This window comes from Apaloderma vittatum, unplaced genomic scaffold, assembly GCF_000703405.1.
Source record: "Apaloderma vittatum isolate BGI_N311 unplaced genomic scaffold, ASM70340v1 scaffold11470, whole genome shotgun sequence".
Taxonomy (NCBI): Eukaryota; Metazoa; Chordata; class Aves; order Trogoniformes; family Trogonidae; genus Apaloderma; species Apaloderma vittatum.
Genome location: NW_009692905.1, coordinates 28,864 through 47,595, shown reverse-complemented (window position 1 = coordinate 47,595; position 18,732 = coordinate 28,864). Strand labels below are relative to the sequence as shown.

The 18,732-nt window shown below is 40.6% G+C and overlaps 1 protein-coding gene across 1 annotated transcript in view; it reads left to right on the top strand.

Annotated features, from left to right (window-relative positions):
• The window catches only part of DEK (DEK proto-oncogene), a 16,171-nt gene extending 938 nt beyond the window's left edge, over positions 1-15,233 (top strand). Inside the window, exons 2-10 of the mRNA XM_009873354.1 lie at positions 1,660-1,761; positions 3,654-3,763; positions 5,796-5,890; positions 6,336-6,456; positions 7,637-7,819; positions 10,634-10,766; positions 12,557-12,705; positions 14,026-14,094; positions 15,027-15,233. Coding sequence (XP_009871656.1) covers positions 1,660-1,761; positions 3,654-3,763; positions 5,796-5,890; positions 6,336-6,456; positions 7,637-7,819; positions 10,634-10,766; positions 12,557-12,705; positions 14,026-14,094; positions 15,027-15,038 — 974 coding nt within the window. The 3' untranslated portion in view covers positions 15,039-15,233. The remainder of the gene's footprint in view (positions 1-1,659; positions 1,762-3,653; positions 3,764-5,795; positions 5,891-6,335; positions 6,457-7,636; positions 7,820-10,633; positions 10,767-12,556; positions 12,706-14,025; positions 14,095-15,026) is intronic.
• The last annotated feature ends 3,499 nt before the right edge of the window (positions 15,234-18,732 follow it).

The following is an 18,732-nucleotide window of genomic DNA, read 5'->3' as shown; positions in this document are numbered from 1 at the left end:
GAGTAGGTTTTAGTATAAATAATTTAATATAAATAATTAGATTTTGGTAAACAACTTTTTTTTTCTGTACACACAAGGATGTTTTGCTCTGTTTTCGGCCGATAGGTATCCAGTTTTGATGTTATTCATACACATGATCATGTTCAAAACATCCGATGTTAAAGCCAGGATAGCCCACCGGTTTAGGACTTTTCCTGGCATTGTGTCATCAAAGTAGTGATGGACAGTGCATACGTGAAACAATCTAAGCAGTACCAGTATTACTAGGGATAGTTTTCTTGTAGTATTAGTGATGCCAGTGTTGTGCCCTGCTGAGTTAGCCCTGCGAGGTGCGGTACAGTCCCACCATGTGTGTGCTTCTACCTCTCCTGATGACAGTGTGGGGGTCCTCCAGTGAGGTATTGGAGGAGAAAGCGTGTGCAGGCATGCTGGGCTCTCCTTCTGGTGGTGATGTTCTCCCCAAGAGAGCTCAAGTGGAGCTGTGCGTGTAGGGTCTGCAGCCTGTCCTCGTTTCAGCTACACAGAACCAATCCTGTTCAGTGATTTTTGCTTCTCATCTCAGTCTGTTCTAAGAGGCTGCACCTTCTGAAGTCAGCAGCGTGTTTTAGCCGACAGTGTCTGCTACTAGCAGTGATAACACCTGATGTTTGCAGTTACTGCCCGGGATTAGGATGCAGAAAGGCTCTTGCTTATACTTATTCCTGTAGTGACCAAGGCCACTGCTGGCTCTGTGTGCCACGCTGGGGGTGCCGGGAACTAAGAGGGGTCACAAGGAAGTAAAAGATTGCACCTCTGGGAAGTGATGGGACAAGTGACCAACAAGAGTATTCCATTCCATGTACATCATATTCAGTATAAAACTGGGGAATCATGGGGGTAAGTTTTCTTCTTCAGTGGCCAGTGTCCAGGAAGGACTCTCTGCAATCTTCTGCTTTTGATCCTGATCCTGAGTTCCTGAATCCAGCTCCCTTTATCCAGCTGCCCCCTACCACTGAGCCTGGGGCTTCTGCAGTGCCGCCTGCTCTGCGGCATCAGCGGGGATTGCTGTTGGGGGTGGGGAAGGGAGTTTGGTTTGATATCAGTTTCGTATGTATGTATGTAGTTCTATTTTTATTATTTCCTCTTTCATTAAAACTTTCAATTTTCTTTTTTTTTCAATCCGTAAGTCTCTGCCTCATTCCCTTTTCCTTCCTGTTTGGGGGGAGAGGGGGTTGGAGAGCATCTGTCAGGGTTCAGCGGCCGGCCTAGCCCTAACCTGCGACAAGCGTCCCAGAAGGAATGTGTGCAGACAGTGTCAGTCTTGTACCTCAGAAAGGCAGTGAAGGGGGAGAAGGATGAGTTTCCAAAAATATGCAGTGCTGCAGTCATCATTGTGGGGTGAAATTCCCTGCAGGAAATGCCAAGTCTTGTCTTCAGGAGTGAGTAGGGTACAAGATTGTGGTTAAGAACCAGATAGTCCCCTAGTTACATACATACAGCTCAACAGAATTCCATTGGCCTGTTAGCCAAAGGTTTGAAAGTGTCATAGTACCTGGGTATATCATTATCCATTTTTGGTTTGCCGTTTCAAAGATTTAGTGTTGTAATATTGCCTACCACTTCGCTTGAATATACTCATGTGATGAAATACATGGTGTTTAAGGAAGCTGTCTTTTGCAGAAAAGAGTCTCATCGTTGAAGGAAAAAGGGAGAAGAAGAAGGTAGACCGACTGACCATGCAAGTGTCCTCGTTGCAAAAAGAACCTTTTACAATTACACCAGGTAAGCTTGCCCTGTCACATAAGAATTGTGAGTGTTGGGAATGATAATGAAACCTCTTGAAAGATCACATTATTAATTTTCTCTAGATGAGACCTAACTTAAGAGTCGTGATCCATTTTAAAATGGTAAGGCTATTATAATTATATGACAACCTCCTTTCTTTTCCTCTAGTATTAATTTGAACCATAGAAGTTAGAGTTTAACCTGTAAAAGCATGGGTTAGGGCTTTGGAAGATAGGGGGGATTGAGAGAGCTGGTTGATATTCAAATACCACTTCCTCCGAGCTCAGGATTTGTGTATTCTAAGAGCGGAAAAGAAGGCAAGGTAAGGAGGTGATCTGCAGGGTTGAGCTGGGAGCTTCTCAAAAAGTGCAAGCGGAAGAAGGAAATTGATAGTATGTGGAAGGAGGGACTGACCGCTTGAGAAGATTCCAAGCATACTGTCAGAGTATGCAGGGATGAAACAAGGAGAGCCAAGGCCTCCTTGGTCTTGCCTTGACTTCAGCAAGGCTTTCGACGGTGTGTCACACTGCATCCTCCTAGCAAGCTTAGGAAGTGTGGGTTAGATGACTGGACAGCCGAGTGGATTGAAAACTGGCTGTAAGAGAAGAGCTCAGAGAGGCGTGATTAGTGGCACAGTGTAGCTGGAGGTCTGTAATAAGAGGTGTTCCCCAGGGGTCGGTACTGGGTCCGATCCTGTTCGAAATATTCATCCACGACCTGGATGAAGAGGTAGAGCGTACCCTCAGCCGGGCACACGGTGTGCTGGCACACCAGAAGGCTGGGCTGCCCGCCGGTTTAACCTACACGGGCTGGAGAGCTGGGCAGAGAGGAACCTTAGGAAATTCAAGAGGGGCAGGCATAGGGTACTGCACCTAGGAAGGAATAACCCCACGGATCAGTACGGGCTGAGAGCTGACCTGCTGGGAAGCAGCTCTGAGGAAAAAGACCTGGGACTCCTGTTGGACAGCAGGATGACCAGGAGCCAGCGCTGTGCCCTTGTGGCCAAGACGGCTGATGGCATCCTGGGGTGCATCAAGAAGAGGGTGGCCAGCAGCTCGAAGGAGGTCATCCTCCCTCTCTGCCCTGCCGAGGCCACAGCTAGAGCACTGTGTCCAGTTCTGGGCTCTCCGGTTCAAGAAGGATGGGGAACAGTTGAAGAGGAGACAGAAGATGGACAGAAAAGATGATTAGGGAACTACAGCATCTCTCTTATGAAGAAAGGCTGAGGGACTTGGGGCTTTTTGGTCTGCAGAAGAGAAGACTGAGGGGGAATCTTATTGATGCTTATAAATCCTTAAAGGGTGGGTGTCAGGAGGATGGGGCCAGTCTTTTATTCAGTGGTGCCCAGTGACAGAACAAGAGGTAAAGGGGAAAAGGCTTGAACATAGGAAGTTCCATCTAAACATGAGGAGGAACTTCTTTACTTTGAGGGTGACAGAGCCCTGGAACAGACTGCCCAGAGAGGTTGTGGAGTCTCTGTCTCTGGAGACATTGAGAACCTGCCTGGATGCCATCCTGTTCAGCCTGCTCTGGCAGGGGGATTGGACTAGATAATCTCCAGAGGTCCCTTCCAACCCCTGCCCTTCTGTGATTCTGTGTTATATAATGTTTAAAGTTAGCTGGAATAGGATCTTCAGCACCTCGCCACTGTTAACAAAGGCAGGAGCGAGTAGATGAACAAGAAATGCCGGCTCCTTTTACCCTGGTCTAGGGAGTGTCAAGTAAGGAGGATTAAAGAGACTCTCAGGATGCTTTTAGTGTTTGACCTGTTACAATGTCTGATGCTATTCTGAAATATATTTCTTTTTTTAAGAGTAGGTGTGTGAAGTTATTAACACAGAGGTAAATATGAATGTGATGAATAGCATAATTGATTTTGACTGTTTCAGGAAAAGGACAAAAACTTTGTGAAATCGAAAGGATACAATACTTTCTGAGTAAAAAGAAGACAGATGAACTTAGGAACCTGCACAAACTCCTCTACAACAGGCCGGGCACTGTAAGGACTTCAAATCAACCTTGTAGATCTGTTAGTTCTCATGCACAGTGAAGATGCTTGTAGGATGGGTTTTTACACCTGCACACGTGGAATCTACTTATTAAGCATCATTTATTACGTACTACTTAGAAATTGAGTATTGTAGGACCAGTTAAGCTAGCCCATAATTTTTCTAATTTCTGTAAACTACTCTCCCCATAAAAATCCTGTGGAAGGATGTACTGAATTGTAAGTCTGCTTGAATATAGATTTATTTTTTTTATTGGAGGGAGCGAAGGTTTACCTTATGAGAATGAGTTGGAAATAGTTTATGATTCACAGCTGCTGACATGCAGATTATAGTCAATATACTCCATGTAGTTATTCTGTTCAACATAGCTTTTTCTTAGTACTTATATTTCTTCTGTGTTTGGAACCTGTTAGTGGATTTTAATACATTGCCACTTCCCTTGTCATTTTCTCCTTTAGTTTGCACAAAGCAGTAGAAAGTAAAACTATGTTATATGTAAAATCTTAATAGGATTTTTTGTCACATTTGTCTAAGACAATTAAAATATTAGTTGAAAACTGTTATGCTCCCTTTCATGTTTAAGGAGGAAAATTAAAGAAAATGCAATAGCAAATCTTTCTTGGAGCCCTTTATATATCAGTGATTAAATTTCAGAGTAAATAAGACCTATTTTTCTTACCAATGGAGGTAAAATGGATGTAGAGAAATTAAGGAAGATGAAATTTTACTGTTTCAATACACTTCCCATATTTATAGAAATTTGTTATTAATCTCTGTGTAGGCAGCAAAACCAGGAACTGAGTAATACTGGTACAGATGCATCTAGCTGTAATATCTGAGACCACTGCTGCCAATGCAGTGGCAAAGAAAGTTCTGTTGCCGCAAGTATTCTGAAAAAGAGCAGTATGGATTGTTTAAAACCTGCTTCTGTAAATTATGCTCTTTATTCAGTATGGCAGTAAACCAGACTAGAGAGTTTCTGACTTGCTGCATACAGAATTTTGCGAAATTTTGGGTTGTCCTGCTGTGGAATTGAATTGTTTGATAGGAAGGATACAATGACAGAACCGTGTAACTTTTTTGATTTAACTTTGCTATGGAAGTTGTCAAACTGCATCCATTTACCCTTCCTGAAACCAGTAACACTTTGTATGGAGGTACTGGGAGACCATTGCCTTAGACTCCATCTTTCCCAGGCGGATGGGAAGGCATGTATCCCAAGGCATCACTGATTTAAGAGACTGTGTTGTTTACTGATTATGCAACACGTTACTAAGAAACTAACAACTCAGCACTACTGCTTTTAATAATTGATTTAGTAATCAATAATGAAGGATCTAATCAACTAATAGGCACACAGCTATTCACAGTTTCATAAAAAGAAAGAATGGAAGATTCAGGACTGTTTTTTAACTTCTTATTTGGTTAAAGGAGGTGGAGTGAGAGCAAAGAATCTATTTAGGATCTTGATGGGAGCAATTTTGCCGTTATAGGGGCCACTGCAATAAAGGTTCAACCCTGTTCAGACCACAGGTGTAATGGTAGAAGTTGTAAATTTGTTGCTATGTAAGTGCAAAAATTGGTCTTGCTAAAGAAAAGGTTCAAAAGTACAGTCCTGGTCCTATGTAAGAGTTTAGAAAAGCAAGTAGAGCAAATCTGTAGTAAAAATAAAATTCACTATTCTATAGCAAATTACATGGTACAAAGAATGGAACAAGCTTTACGCAGTCATAGTTGTGCAAACCTGTAAATCATCAATGCAGTGTGTTCTAAACAAGCTTGGAATGGCGGGAGATTTTACCTAGCAAGTTATTAAAAGGAATTAAAAGTATCAAGATCACAAGAACTTAATTATAGTTCGTCTATCAAGAGATAAATAAAGGCATAATCCATATAGGTTACAACTGTTTGTTAACAGGCAGCTAAATGCTAGAATAGACTTTGCTTGAATGAGAAGTTACTAAATGGAATTGGGTGAAATCTTTGAAACTCCTGGAAATTAATCTTTCTGTTCTGTCCTAGATTGCTTCCCTAAAGAAGAATGTGGGTCAGTTCAGCGGGTTCCCATTTGAAAAAGGAAGTGACCAGTACAAAAAGAAGGAAGAAATGTTGAAGAAGTAATGATGTCTGTTGTTACTTAACATAGCTTGACTCATGCTATATGCTCTCTTATTTTCAAAATTTTACTTCTGATTAAATTAAAACTTTGAGTGGCTGTTTCCTAGAGCTCTCTGATCTGTTTCTGAGCTTGTTTTAGTCACACAAACCGGCCTCTTAAGACAACTTGAAATGGATTAAAAAGAGTTAAATTGTGAACATTTTTTTCACAATTTCTGCAGTCCTGGCTTTAACTTGTGCATGCTAACTAGCAGATTCTTCTGCCAAGTGAGAGGAAAACATTATTTTCTGAGGGCAAGCATGATGATGTGAATACATTATACTCTGTTCATGGTGCAAACTTGCATCCCTATGTGCCTCAAAACCTTCTCTTGTTCCTAGAATTGCTGTAGCAACTAGTCTGACAAGTCTTTTTTATTTATTTTTTTTCTTTTCTCTCTCCAGGTTTAGAAATGCAATGTTGAAAAGTATCTGTGAAGTTCTTGATTTGGAAAGATCAGGAGTTAATAGTGAGCTGGTGACCAGAATCTTAAACTTCTTAATGCACCCAAAATCTTCAGGCAAGGTGAGATACAGGATGTTACACTTGGTTTTTGTAGCTCTGTTCTGATGAAAAATGCAGTTGTCTCCAGTGCTTAGTATTTGCTCGTTACCCGTGACAAAACATTTACTGTTCTAACTTAGTGAAGTAGTTGTGGTTTATCTGAGAGTGGCTCTGCTCCTCCAGACATCTTTATTGGGGTGAGGACTTAGCCAGAAGCTGTGTGCTTACATGGAAGTGCACCTGTTGGACACTTAGCGCACAAAAGCGTGTGTGGTCGACATGTGAAGCTAGTTGGAGATACCCATACCCAAATACCATACGTAGCTTCTGCTTTGTGGGTGAGTTGAGGGGAATAGACATAATATGTGAGCAGGAAAGAAAAAGAAGAAGAAGAAAAAAAAAAAGGCGACAGAGCAAGGACGTAAAACATGAAAGGACAGCAAAATAAGATGTGAGATGTTACCTGGGTATGCTACAAGTTGGCAAGTGTGTGTCATCACGTTTGGGCATCACCAAATGGAATTTGTTGTAAGGGTAGGAAAACTTGCTATAACTAACATATGCTAGGGCACTAGATTCAGCTGCCAAGACTACTAAACTCTGCTGTTCATCTTCTTGGACTTTCAGTTTTTAATCTAAAAGCAATACTTACACTGTTGCTCAGGAAATTAGATTTATTCCCGGCAAATGCTAGCAAGTGATGTGAACAGGGAGTCTGCAGGCTGCCTTGGGGCTACTGGTAGTAAGCGACAGCAAAATGCAGTTTTACATAAGAAGTTGACAGAATTTCTTCCTTTAATTCTTCTGAAGACTTGTCAGCTAATGTGTTACCAGAAGAAAAAGCTCAATTTTATGGGTTGGGAGGGCAATAGGTAGGTAAGATGTTCCTTCTAGATTGTACTTGCTTCCCTTCCCTAAGCCCCAACCTTTGAAGATTTGTTTGGTTAGGGGAGCAGGAGAGGTGCTTAGCTTGGAACTGAAATTGTGTTTTACTCAACTTCATCTCTGTAATGAATTTTTGCTTACTGCACAATGCTGTGGCTGAAGTGCAGTACATAAAATAGGCCTTTGTTATCAAGACTGAGACACCTCTATATTTGTTCTTTCATGTGATTTGAAGATGTGAAATTTTTTACATGTGGTATTTTTTAAAATTCACTTTTGTATTCCTCCTTGGATTGCGCACATCCCTGCCTCTCAGCCGTTGCCGAAGTCCAAAAAAACACAAAGCAAAGGTGGCAAAAAGGAACGCAGTAGCACTGGAACAACAAGAAAAGCAAAACGCACCAAGTGCCCAGAGATCTTGTCAGATGAATCCAGTAGTGAAGAAGATACAAAGAAGGAAAAGGATGACTCTTCTGAAGAAAAAGAAAGTGAGGATGAGGTAATGAGGGGTTTTATTTGCTTTTCAACATGGGGCTAAAAACATATGTTTGCAATTTGTCATTTGGTGGTTGCTATCGACTGGAAATTTTTGGAACGCGTGGAGTTGGGTAAGTGATGTTTAACTGAATGAATGGTTTGAAAAAAAATCTCCCATTTGTAAGAGAGTTTCTTAGTGCTTTAGGAGAATCAATAAGAAAAAAGGCAAATTTTCCAGTTCTTGGATGTATAGATGCTCCTTATAAGCTCATTTGCTATGTGCCATTTTGGGGCAGCCAGGATTTGAAACACACTTGATTTCTTGTATCATCTTGTGATGACTGCATTGTCATTTCCTAAAAGTTCCTAGTGTCTATATTTTTCTTTTTTGTCCTTTTTTTTTCCCTCAATGTATGGTTTGATTGAGTATCTAGGACTTAATACTCACTGTATTTTCTGGTTTTCTCTGTTTTCCTTGAGACTCCTTAGAGCCTTGTGTAGCAGGAAAGAAATTAGATGAACTTTGTGTTTAGATGCAAAATACCTTTCCCCGTGCATTCCCTTTCAATCTGTGCTTACTGACAGAACGGGCAGAAAATGTGGAGTGCCTGTGCCACTGTTCAGCTAGTTTGTGTAGTGAGTGTACGCTGATTTGTCCCTACGCCTGAAGCCTGGAAGAAAATAAACGAAAAGGAGCCGCAGGCCCCCTCTTATCCTATATTTTGATTTAGATGGGATTGCCTGTTTAGCTGTAAATGGAACAGAGAGCAACAGATTTTTGATGTCCAAGGAAATTGGGGGTCGGTTAGCTCTCTCAGTTGAGCGTGGCGGGTTCGGTCCCCACTTGTTGGCTGATCTAGTCGAGAGGTGACATCCCTGGCAACAGGGAGGCTGGATTAAATGATCTCTAAGGTCCCTTCCAGCCTAGGCCATTCTATGATTCTGTGATTCTTTATGGAACCTTTGACCATTATTTATTTGGGTTACATTCCGTCTGTTGCAGTGGAAGTGTGACAGGCTGTTAAGCAAATAGTCTGAGCTGCAGAAAAAGTTATAAAAATCTTTTGTTGAAAGGCCAGTTTATGTGACTGTAGCAGTTTGTTTTGTTGCTGTCATTTTGATAGATGTTGGTTTTAACTGAAAAAGATGATTCAAGGAAATAGCCTATGTCTCCATGAGACAAACTTAGGTTGCGCTTTCCTTTCCTCGCAAATGGCAAATTGAAAGACGGCTGAAATACTAAAAGTTAATTTTATATTTGTTCATCTCTTCAGCAGAAGTCTTCCTACTCTGAGAAGAGGAATATTGTTTTCAGAGGCAGGAGTTGTCTTTTTAGACTGTTTTTCAAGAACTTAGTTATTTAGGAAAAGCAAAACAAACCTCCCAAAGAAACAAAAGAAACCCAGCAAACAAAAACCCTCACAGTAAATCCCACTGATTTAACCAGGTCTTCTTTGCCTTCTTGCAGAAGGTAGGAAGGAGTTAGATACGTGTGCAGGGCAGTAGCTGAGTAAACTGAAAGTTTTGGAAAGGTGGAGCGAAGGCTTAATTATTACAAAAGCACCAGAATGTCAAAGGAGCATGAACATTTGGAAATGGTGAAAGGGAAAATGTCTGCATTTCTACTCCTGGAAGATTGCAGTGTACATCTATATGAAAAGAAAAAGGTCGCTCACACCCTTCACTGTACCGCAGGTGGAAGGATGCAGGCAGCGGGTCTGCCTCGGTGCCCCAGCTTCGCTGGGATCTTAGGCACCGAGTGACTGGGGTAGATTGGCCTCAGAGCTGTGAGAGCGTAATTTTATAAAAAAACGAAATGTGAGTGCCGGGTTTAACTTCCAACTTTGTAGCTGGTGACAGAGTTTTAGCAGAAACTTGAAAGCTGAGAAGTTAGAAACTGCAGTTACTTACAAATGAGGCCATCCTTGAGTGTAGAGAAAGTCTTTATCCTTTATTTAACACTGCAGAGTGAGCGTAACTATAGCTGAGCAAGGCAATATAAATAAATATAATCTGGTTTATTAAATAGTAGTTTCATGAATTATACCATGTACTAGTAACAGAAGCAGTTATACGATGTATGAACTAATCCTAGTTGTTTAGATGTGGTATTTTGCTCAGTTGACTGCATTTCTGTTTTAAATATAAATTAGATCAATGAATTTAGTAACTACTGTTAGTTAATTTGTTTTGTTTCATGATGTTCTTTCTCTGAAGTATGGGTTATTCCTGGTCCACGTTCCATATTTTTTTCTGGGTGAAAAGTTTTCAGCCTTGTTAGAAATACAACTTAAATATTTTGTGTGTTAAACACACATTTGATTTGTGCCAAGAATGTGCCTTATATGTGTATACTGCATGTATTTAGGTTCTTGATTTCTTGTGTTGATGTTAACTTTGGTTTACTAGTCACAATAATTGGCCAAATTATGGGTTTGCTAATGTAATCCTCCTCAAGTAATGAAAAAAGAATTAGTTGTGTGTAGTCTTAGAGAGCTGTAGCTTCTAGAATTAACGATATAGAACATATGATGCCTTTTTTTGAAGGAACATCTTTAAAATAGTCTTATAAGCTAATTAGCAGGAATTAAGAATGAAAACTACTAGTATCATCGAAGAGTTGTAGCTGTTTTAACTTAAGAGTCTGTGTAGTAGGACACTGTGAAATTTAAGAGAACACAGGAATACTCTTTGTGGACATGTTCCACCTGTGGCATAGGGGTAGAAATTGCTAGTAAGATAGTAATTAAATTTGTTGATTTATTTTGTGTTCATAGAAAGGAAAATTTCCATTGTGGAAAAGAGAATTTTAATCTTCTGTTTTTCTTCTTTATAGCCCCCTAGAAAAGCATCTAAAAGAGAAAAATCTAAAAAGACGACTTCCAAAACCAAGAAACCTGTAAAGGGTGCCAATGTCAAGAAGGCAGACAGCAGCACTACTAAAAAAAATCAGAACAGTTCTAGAAAAGGTAAATGCTTTAAATCTTCCATCATATGTTGTCCTGTAGCTTAACCGGCGCGCTCATTGGAAAGCAAGATTTTGCACCAAATTGTGAAAGAAGACCAGAATTTATCAAGTTGGCTGCAAATTTGATGTTTCTTTCCTTGAACCAGCAATTAAAAAAAATTCTTCAGTATACTCTGTGTAATTTCTGTTGTGTGCATATATATACTTTTTATCTGCATACAAGCTGGAAATCAGCCTAGTTGTCCCTTCTGCTGGGAGAACGTTAGCAAATTCTGGTGGTGCCTCTGTAGTAACTTTATGTGAACCTTATAACTGACCCAGTAATACACATCTCACTGTGCGTGTCTTCTGTTCAGCAACTTGTGTTTTTTGTTAACATAGATAGGAGTTCTGTATGTGTGCTGTTGCCATTATTTTTTCTCTTATCTGCTGATTAGCAGAAAAGGTACAGACACACTGAGTTTCTTAATACGTATGTGAAGCTTGTGGCAGTGTAGGTGGGGGGGAAATTGCAATTACAGGTGAGGGAAAGAAAAGCTTCAACTTGAGGGTGGCTGCAGAAACGGGGCCTGGAGCCATCATGCTCTTCCCAGTGTCAGTGTTCAGAACTCAGTCTGGCAGGGACCCAAGCAGCCAGCTCCATCTTGGCTTAAATCAGGTGATCTCCAGAGGTCCTCTCCCTCCTTAAATTCTGGGGCATTCTGTAACTGCCGTGTCTGTTACAACTGCAGTATGAGTTATCAAGGCAGCACATATCCATACTGCAGATGTACTCGGTTTAAAGCCAGCATCAGCACAGGCATCACATGAATTGCCCTGCTTGTCAGTGCAGTAAGAAAAGGAACGGTTTAACTCTTAGGCCTAGAATTGTGCTAAACTTCTTTCATAGCCTTTCTTCTCAGCAGAGTAAACTGGCCTGTCCTGAGCTCAGGGTATTTCCAGGTTGGCTACTGGCAGTACTAACGTGGCTGACTCTGTACATGCTTTATTTTGTCGTCAACATATATACACGTGCACACACACACACATATGTATGTGTGTATATATATATAAAAAAACTAATTTTACGTATGTGCATTGCTTATATGTTACGTAATATAGTCATAGCTTCTTTGTTCCTCCTGCATTTCTGTTCTGAGTGTATGTTCGCAGCACAAAAACCAAATGTTAAGTAGGCCTTTCTGTAAGCTCGCTGTCTAGATTGTTTGGCATCTGCTCAGAATTTTTTCTTGTTGGCAGTAGAGGAACCGAGTGGATGGTGGAGTCGTTCAGTCTGATTTTTTTGCTGCTGGAAAAGATCGTAGGAGTGTCCCATGCCTCTTCACTTCCTTTATAATTCTCTTCGTATGTTGTCACGGTGTTTCTGGTAGCATGTTCAGTAATACAACACTGTAGAATTACAACATCCTAGCACACAGCACTGCTGGGGGAAAAAAAATCCAAACTTCTTTTTAAAGCTAATGAGTACATTTTTAGGACCATAATTCCTTAATTTAAAGTTGTTGTGATAAATCTTCTGTTACTTTGATAGATTAATCCATCTCATACTTTCTAGACTACATATTGATTTGTAAACTGATAGTTGATCAACAATGATGTGAATTCATAAATAAATGTATTAGTGTTAGCATTAGCTTTGTTTTTAAATGCAAGGTCTGGCAAAGTGTCAATTTTATGGGAGAACATCCGCATCACATGTTTGCGGAAAGTTCTGATACATTCTGGTTTGGAGGAAGAAAGCAGAAGAATTGAAAACCCTTTATTACAATTCAATTTATTCTTCATATTTAGAAAGTGAGTCTGAAGATAGTTCAGATGATGAGCCTTTAATTAAAAAGCTGAAGAAACCACCTACAGATGAAGAACTTAAGGAAACTGTCAAGAAATTGTTGGCCGATGCAAACTTGGAGGAGGTCACAATGAAACAAATCTGCAAGAAGGTAAGCAACTATGATTTTGCAATCTCTCTTTAGGCAGTGGATTGTCTGGGAACTGACTTTGTCATTGTTTCAGAAAGGTACGCTTGCGCCATGCACAATAGTTGAGAAAGTCATTTTGCATTGATTTATTTAATCACTAACAGTGATAGCAGGGAGAGCTTTAATCTTAAGATGTGCAACATTGATACCCAAGGTTAGGAGGGAAATCTCCAAAGAAAAATGAGCTTTGTGGAAAGCAGCAGTCTTGCCTCCAGAGTGACTGCCATGTATTAAAGTGAAAAATTTGAGATGTCAGGACAGTGCAGCAGGTTGCTGCTGTGAAAAGGAGAGGTCTGTGTCCTGCTCTCTGTCCATTTCTCCTGCTCACCTTGCTCTCATTCTTCATGACATTCTCTTTATGAGTCTATTCAACTTGCATCTATCGGGGAAAATGAACAGCTCTCAGCTGCGGTGGTGAGTTGAATCAGTTCAGCAAAGAATTCATTCGTTGTCAGGACAGGTGCCACGAATGCACCTGCTGGCAGGAACAGGGAAACTGGGGAAAAGTGACCCAAACGTGGACAATGCTGTTACCTTGACATTTACTACACTCGCTTAACTCACGTCTTTGTTTCCTTGGTACTTCCAAGAAGTTGTCTTGAGAAAATTAAACCAGAAGTTACTCTTATGACAAAACTGCATGCTTATATTCTGTACAAACGTTTTGTCGTGTTTATAGTCGTTCTAGGAGACTGACATTTGGTGTACTGAAATTTGGTCCACGGAAATACAATATTCTGCATTGATTGTCCGCGCTGGCATCTGGTTTTTATTTGCTTGGTCCTGTCCTACCTAGTTAACTGAAGAGTAGTTGTAGAACAGCACTTAAATAATTTGACTTTTCTATTAGTCACTTGAAAAGATAACGTTTTTACAAAAAATCAATAAGCCTTGTTTTTTATCTAGTTTCCTGTACTAATGCGGGAGTATCTGACTACTTAGAGAGCGCGTAAGACAAAGATTGGAGAATTCTTCTTCGCTTCACATGGCAAGTTAGGCATTGCAATTTGTTGATGTGAAAAATTATAGTGTCAGTTTAGTCAGTGACCAAATATAAAAAATACACCTATTTAAATATTTATGTAGTCAAAACATGGAACAGAAATAAGCCTGTTGCTTTCAATAATTAGCAGAGGGAGTTTCTGCAGTTACAGTCCTAGAAGGACCACACCAGTTTTTTCCCTAATATAATTTACGCTCCTTCTATTCATACCATAAGTTAAATTAAAGCAATTTGAGGTTTGTTTTGGTTTTGTATTTTTACATATTTATTTTTTTTAGGTGTATGAAAATTATCCTAGTTATGATTTATCTGACAGAAAAGACTTCATTAAGGAAACAGTCAAAGAGGTAAAGACTTTATTATTCAGAAAACATTCTGGGTTGGGGTGTTTGAGTGGTTTTTTTTTTTAATTCAGCCTGTTAGAAAGTGGCATGGCATTCTCTTTTAATAGTGTCCTGTATAGTGTTGCAAGTTTAGTGCTCTGATAAACCTAAACTGAGGCTCTACTTGGTCTTTTTTTTGTTTGTTTTCCCTTTTTTATTCCTCTTCCAAAAATAACTTTCTAGACTATTTCCTTAGCATGCCCCTACTACTATTACGAACTCCTTTGGTAAGCAGAGCTAAAATTAAAGCTGTCATCATTTTTTGGATGACTTTACACTCTGAAAGCTATGCATTTGCTTTAAATTACAGCCTTGGCCGCAAGGTGCACTGTAATTCCTGCACTGACCCCATACATCCATAGGTAACAGTGCCTGAGGTCATATAAGCTCTGCAGAACTGCAAGCTCTGGCAATGAGAGGAGGCAAAGAGGTTAAAGGCAGCTGGTTTTTCTCTGTATGGTGCTCCTGGCAGCACAGTTATAATGTTGTCTTGGAGTTTGCTGTGCTGAAGATGAGACACCTGATCTAACCTACTCGTGACAAAAGGTTTATTACCAGTCAGTGGTTGGTAATTTTTTTTTAAAAATTAATTACTTCTGCTTGCCCTAAAATTAACAATGGAACCAGAGGTCCACTTAGCAGAGTAGCGTTTCTTTCTGTTGTGGCTTCGTTTGCAGCTGTTGATATCTGGCTATCTGGAACCAGTTAACGTCCCTGTGCTGTGCCTACATGTGTCGTTATCAGCAAAGGCTTAAGAACAATTTGTCTGCTGTAGGGATGTTCTCGGTTTTCGTGTGATAGCAGAAGTAGAGTGTGTTTTCTTGGTAGTCTGATGCAAAAGGAGAGACTGTCTGTAGTTGGATCGAAAGGAGAAACTAATACACTTCTCTTTTCAGTTGATTTCATGATCTGCTTTGGCTGGGGGAGATGAAGATTCCTGGTTTTATGTTGCCATGGATTTGAAGATGTGATAGGCACCAGCAAACGGAATGTGTCTTACCCTTGTGGTATTTAATCAGAGCTGATTCTGCTGATCTGATGTTGAGTGTTGATGTAAATTGCTTTGTGTATTTTTTTTTAAACGAAACTGCATTTGATTCATTATTGTAGCTTTTTACAGTGGATCGCTAGCTTGCAGGAGATTTTAAAATCAAGGAGACGAATGTTGCTTGTCTTCACATGTACATGCAGAGACTGGAATATTGCAGTATTGGTTATAAAGCTATTTTGAATACATATCCATTCTGAAAATAACAAAAGCTAGCCCCATGTTAATGTCTTTTATATTCCGATACATTCTACAGAGGCAGATTTATTCTGAATCTAGATTCCTGTCTCTTGCATGTGTAGGCACTGAGAGAGCTGTCAAAGCATGGTAACTAATTGGCATATAGATGTTATTTTTGTACTTCTAAAAGGCTTTCTGTTGTGTAAATAAAGTTATTTTAGATTTCTTTTGTGCAAATCGGTTTTTTAATCTTGTTATCTTAGATTTTATGACATGAAATGTCAGTGTTGGGCAGTGAGGCTGTGATGAAAAGTGGGATGCTGAAGTTTCATGAAACTACAAGTGAGTGTGGAGGTTTTATGACGTTTGTCCCATCTTACCTTGTACAGAAACTAAACTGTAGTTTTATACTTAAGCTTTTCAGCATTTAACTTTGTACAAAAGACTACAGATACATTTGTTTCAACAGCTTGATCTAGTAAATGGAATTCCTCCAGAGGCTATAGGAGACTTTTTTAAAGCTGACTTTGCAAAAAACCTTCTACTTCAGTGTCTTGACTTGATGGCCCCGCAGCTCAGAATGGGTATCCGGGACGTACAACTTGGGAGGCTCCGTAGCTTTGGAAATCCACAGTGCGGCTTCCGAGTCGGGCAGCGCTGACGTGCGTGGGTTAAGCTCTCTTCTGTACGGGAAAGCTCTTCTGAACCCGAGCCTTGGTGCCTCAGCACGGACAATGGTACTTTTAAGCCTCAAGTCTTGAACTTTGGCCGACAGCTTTTCGGATCAAAGCGAACTCTGCGTACGTTCTTGTCGTTTAGCTTTCTGTTCTCCACCCAGCTTGTTGCTAATACAGGAAGTCCTATGCTAAAAATCATGAAACTAACAGTTGCCAAAGTGTAGGCTACCAGTAAGGCCACGAAAACACAATCCCTCTGACTGTAGTATTGCTGGAAAGAAAAAGCGTATTTTTTTGAATTTTATTATTGTACAGTTGAGAAATAAGAGTTCGTAAATGATCTAAATTCTGAAAATGTTCAGCCAGGTAGACTATTAATATTCACCCACTTTCTGAATTTCTTTGCGTCATTTATTACAAGGCTGAATGTAACGCGGGGGTTTGTATTCAATAAATGTCTTTCACAAAAATGCAAATCAGTTTTGATGACCTAACATTTGCTTAAATGTATAGTAAAAAAAAAAAAATCTATACACAAACAAAGTTGTTGTCTTTATCTCATCTTGTAGCAACTATTCAAGTCCGATTCAGCAGGCTTCTCGACGTTAAAGATGCTATTCTTGAAGTGTCCTTGTGCCATGATCAGATTTTGTATCTTCTATGAGATTGGTTTGCTTGGTTTTGTTTGCTTGTTTTTCTCTGAACTATCTTAGCATAAAGAGCACTTTTTAATTTGAGGTGGAAACATCAAAGGTTTCAAAGTCCTGCTTAAAGGCAGAAAGTTAATTGTGTCAAGTTTTGTTGGGTTTTCAGCTGGATTTTATACAAATACTTGAATTGCCTTGTGATTTTTATGTAAATATACCAGTTGGGTTTAATTATGTGGGTCAGGAAGTGTTTTTAAGATGAGGGAGTCCCAAGTACAAACAGTTATAGAGTTTAAGTTCTAACGAAAACTTAGAAGAGGATAGTGTAATTATTGTACGTATGCATTACTCGCCACTTTGGAATTGCACGGACAGAACGCCAATGACTCCCCATCCTTCAAATACTGTGCTTAAATTTCTTAACTACAACTCAGCATAGTCCTCAACAGAGAAGCAATATCTGAGCTGCGTCCCTGCCAATCTGCACCAGTCTGGCTGCAGCAGATACAGGATTCCAGTTCTTCCTGCAGCTGGGGGAAAGGCTGCAAGACACTACTAAAAGGTAACTAAAATGTCCTGCTTATCTTGGTGCCATTGGCTTAAACCCACAGCTGATCGGGACTCTAAATCCTGTACAGGGATGCTCATAAACCCCCCCCAGATACTGGCAAACTGAACAAAAGGTAACTGAACAAAATGTTCCGGCAGATGCCTTCCAGACACTTAAGTCCCGACTGTTGTATTCTGGAAAATAGTCCTAACATCTCGATTTGATTGCTTACACTGTAATTCCTGCAGTCCAGTATATCGGTTCCTCTCTTCAGTTAACTCTTTGGTATTCAGTATTTTGGTCAATGACCTGCAAGACCACACAAATTAAACCTGAACGACTTGCTTACAGAAACAACTGTTCTTAGGAGCGAGTTTGGCACTTGAGGTGACAGCATACGGGCCCTGCAGGAGAAGGAAGATGGAGAGGGCTAGGTGGAGAAAAGGAGGAAAGGACATTTGAAACGAAATTTCCTGTCTTCAGGAAAACGGCTGTGTTGTGCAGCAACACCTAGTCTACTGCTCAGGCATGTCTAACCAAGATGAAATTAGGAAGACACAACTTGAAGTGCCATCCCGCTTTTTCCCCGAAGCTCTAGGCTAATAGCTTTCTTGGACCTGAGCAGGCTGCTTTTAGCATCCCTGTTCTTTCTGCATTACGCTGTTACACGGTGCAGGACAAAGCAAGATCTGTGAATGTGTTTAGATTAGCCACTGCTAAGCCGGACTTAAAAATAACCCTTTTGGAGGCTGGTGCTTAATCTGGCCAAATAATGGCCCTGGCCATTCCAGTGAGATGTAGATGTTTTGCTGTTTCAGACAGTGGGGCTCATGACCACTTGGGTAGGTCGAATTGTTCCTGTTTCCCAGTCAGAAAGGTGGTGACTATAGTCAAGTAGCTTCAGGTGAGTAACACAAAAGCATCCCTGAAATGACTTGAGGTGGTGGACGTTGTTATTTTAGTTCCCACAATTTAGGGAGAATTTAGTGGAAAAATGTGTAAGGCACCAGAACACTGTCTGAAAACTTCTAAGTTCAGTAAAATCAGTTACCCACTTGCTAAAAAAAGTTAAGAAACATCCTGAATGCTGACAAGTGTCTGCAGAGCAATACCTCTCCTGCCTTTTGAGTTCGGAATTAAAGCAAGTTGTAAGTCTAAAAGTTTATTCAGCTGGACCTTGACTTGCAAGAGGAATGGGCTGACATGAACCTCATAAAGGTGAAAAAAAGCAAACGCAGCATCCTGCTTCTGGGATGGGACAACCTGGCTTCTCTCTAAGCACCTTTGGGGAGGGGCAGGTGGTTGTCGCAGACAAGGAGTCGAGCCCGGCTCAGCAGGGTGCCCTTGTGATAAGAAGCTCTCTGCGGGTTTCAGATGCTGTGTAGCCAGCAGGTTGAGGGAAACGATGATTGCCCCCCATTCGGCACCGGGGAGGCTGCCTCGGGAGCGCTGGGCCCAGCTTTGGGCTCCGTGGGACAAGGCAGGCCTGGACATACCAGA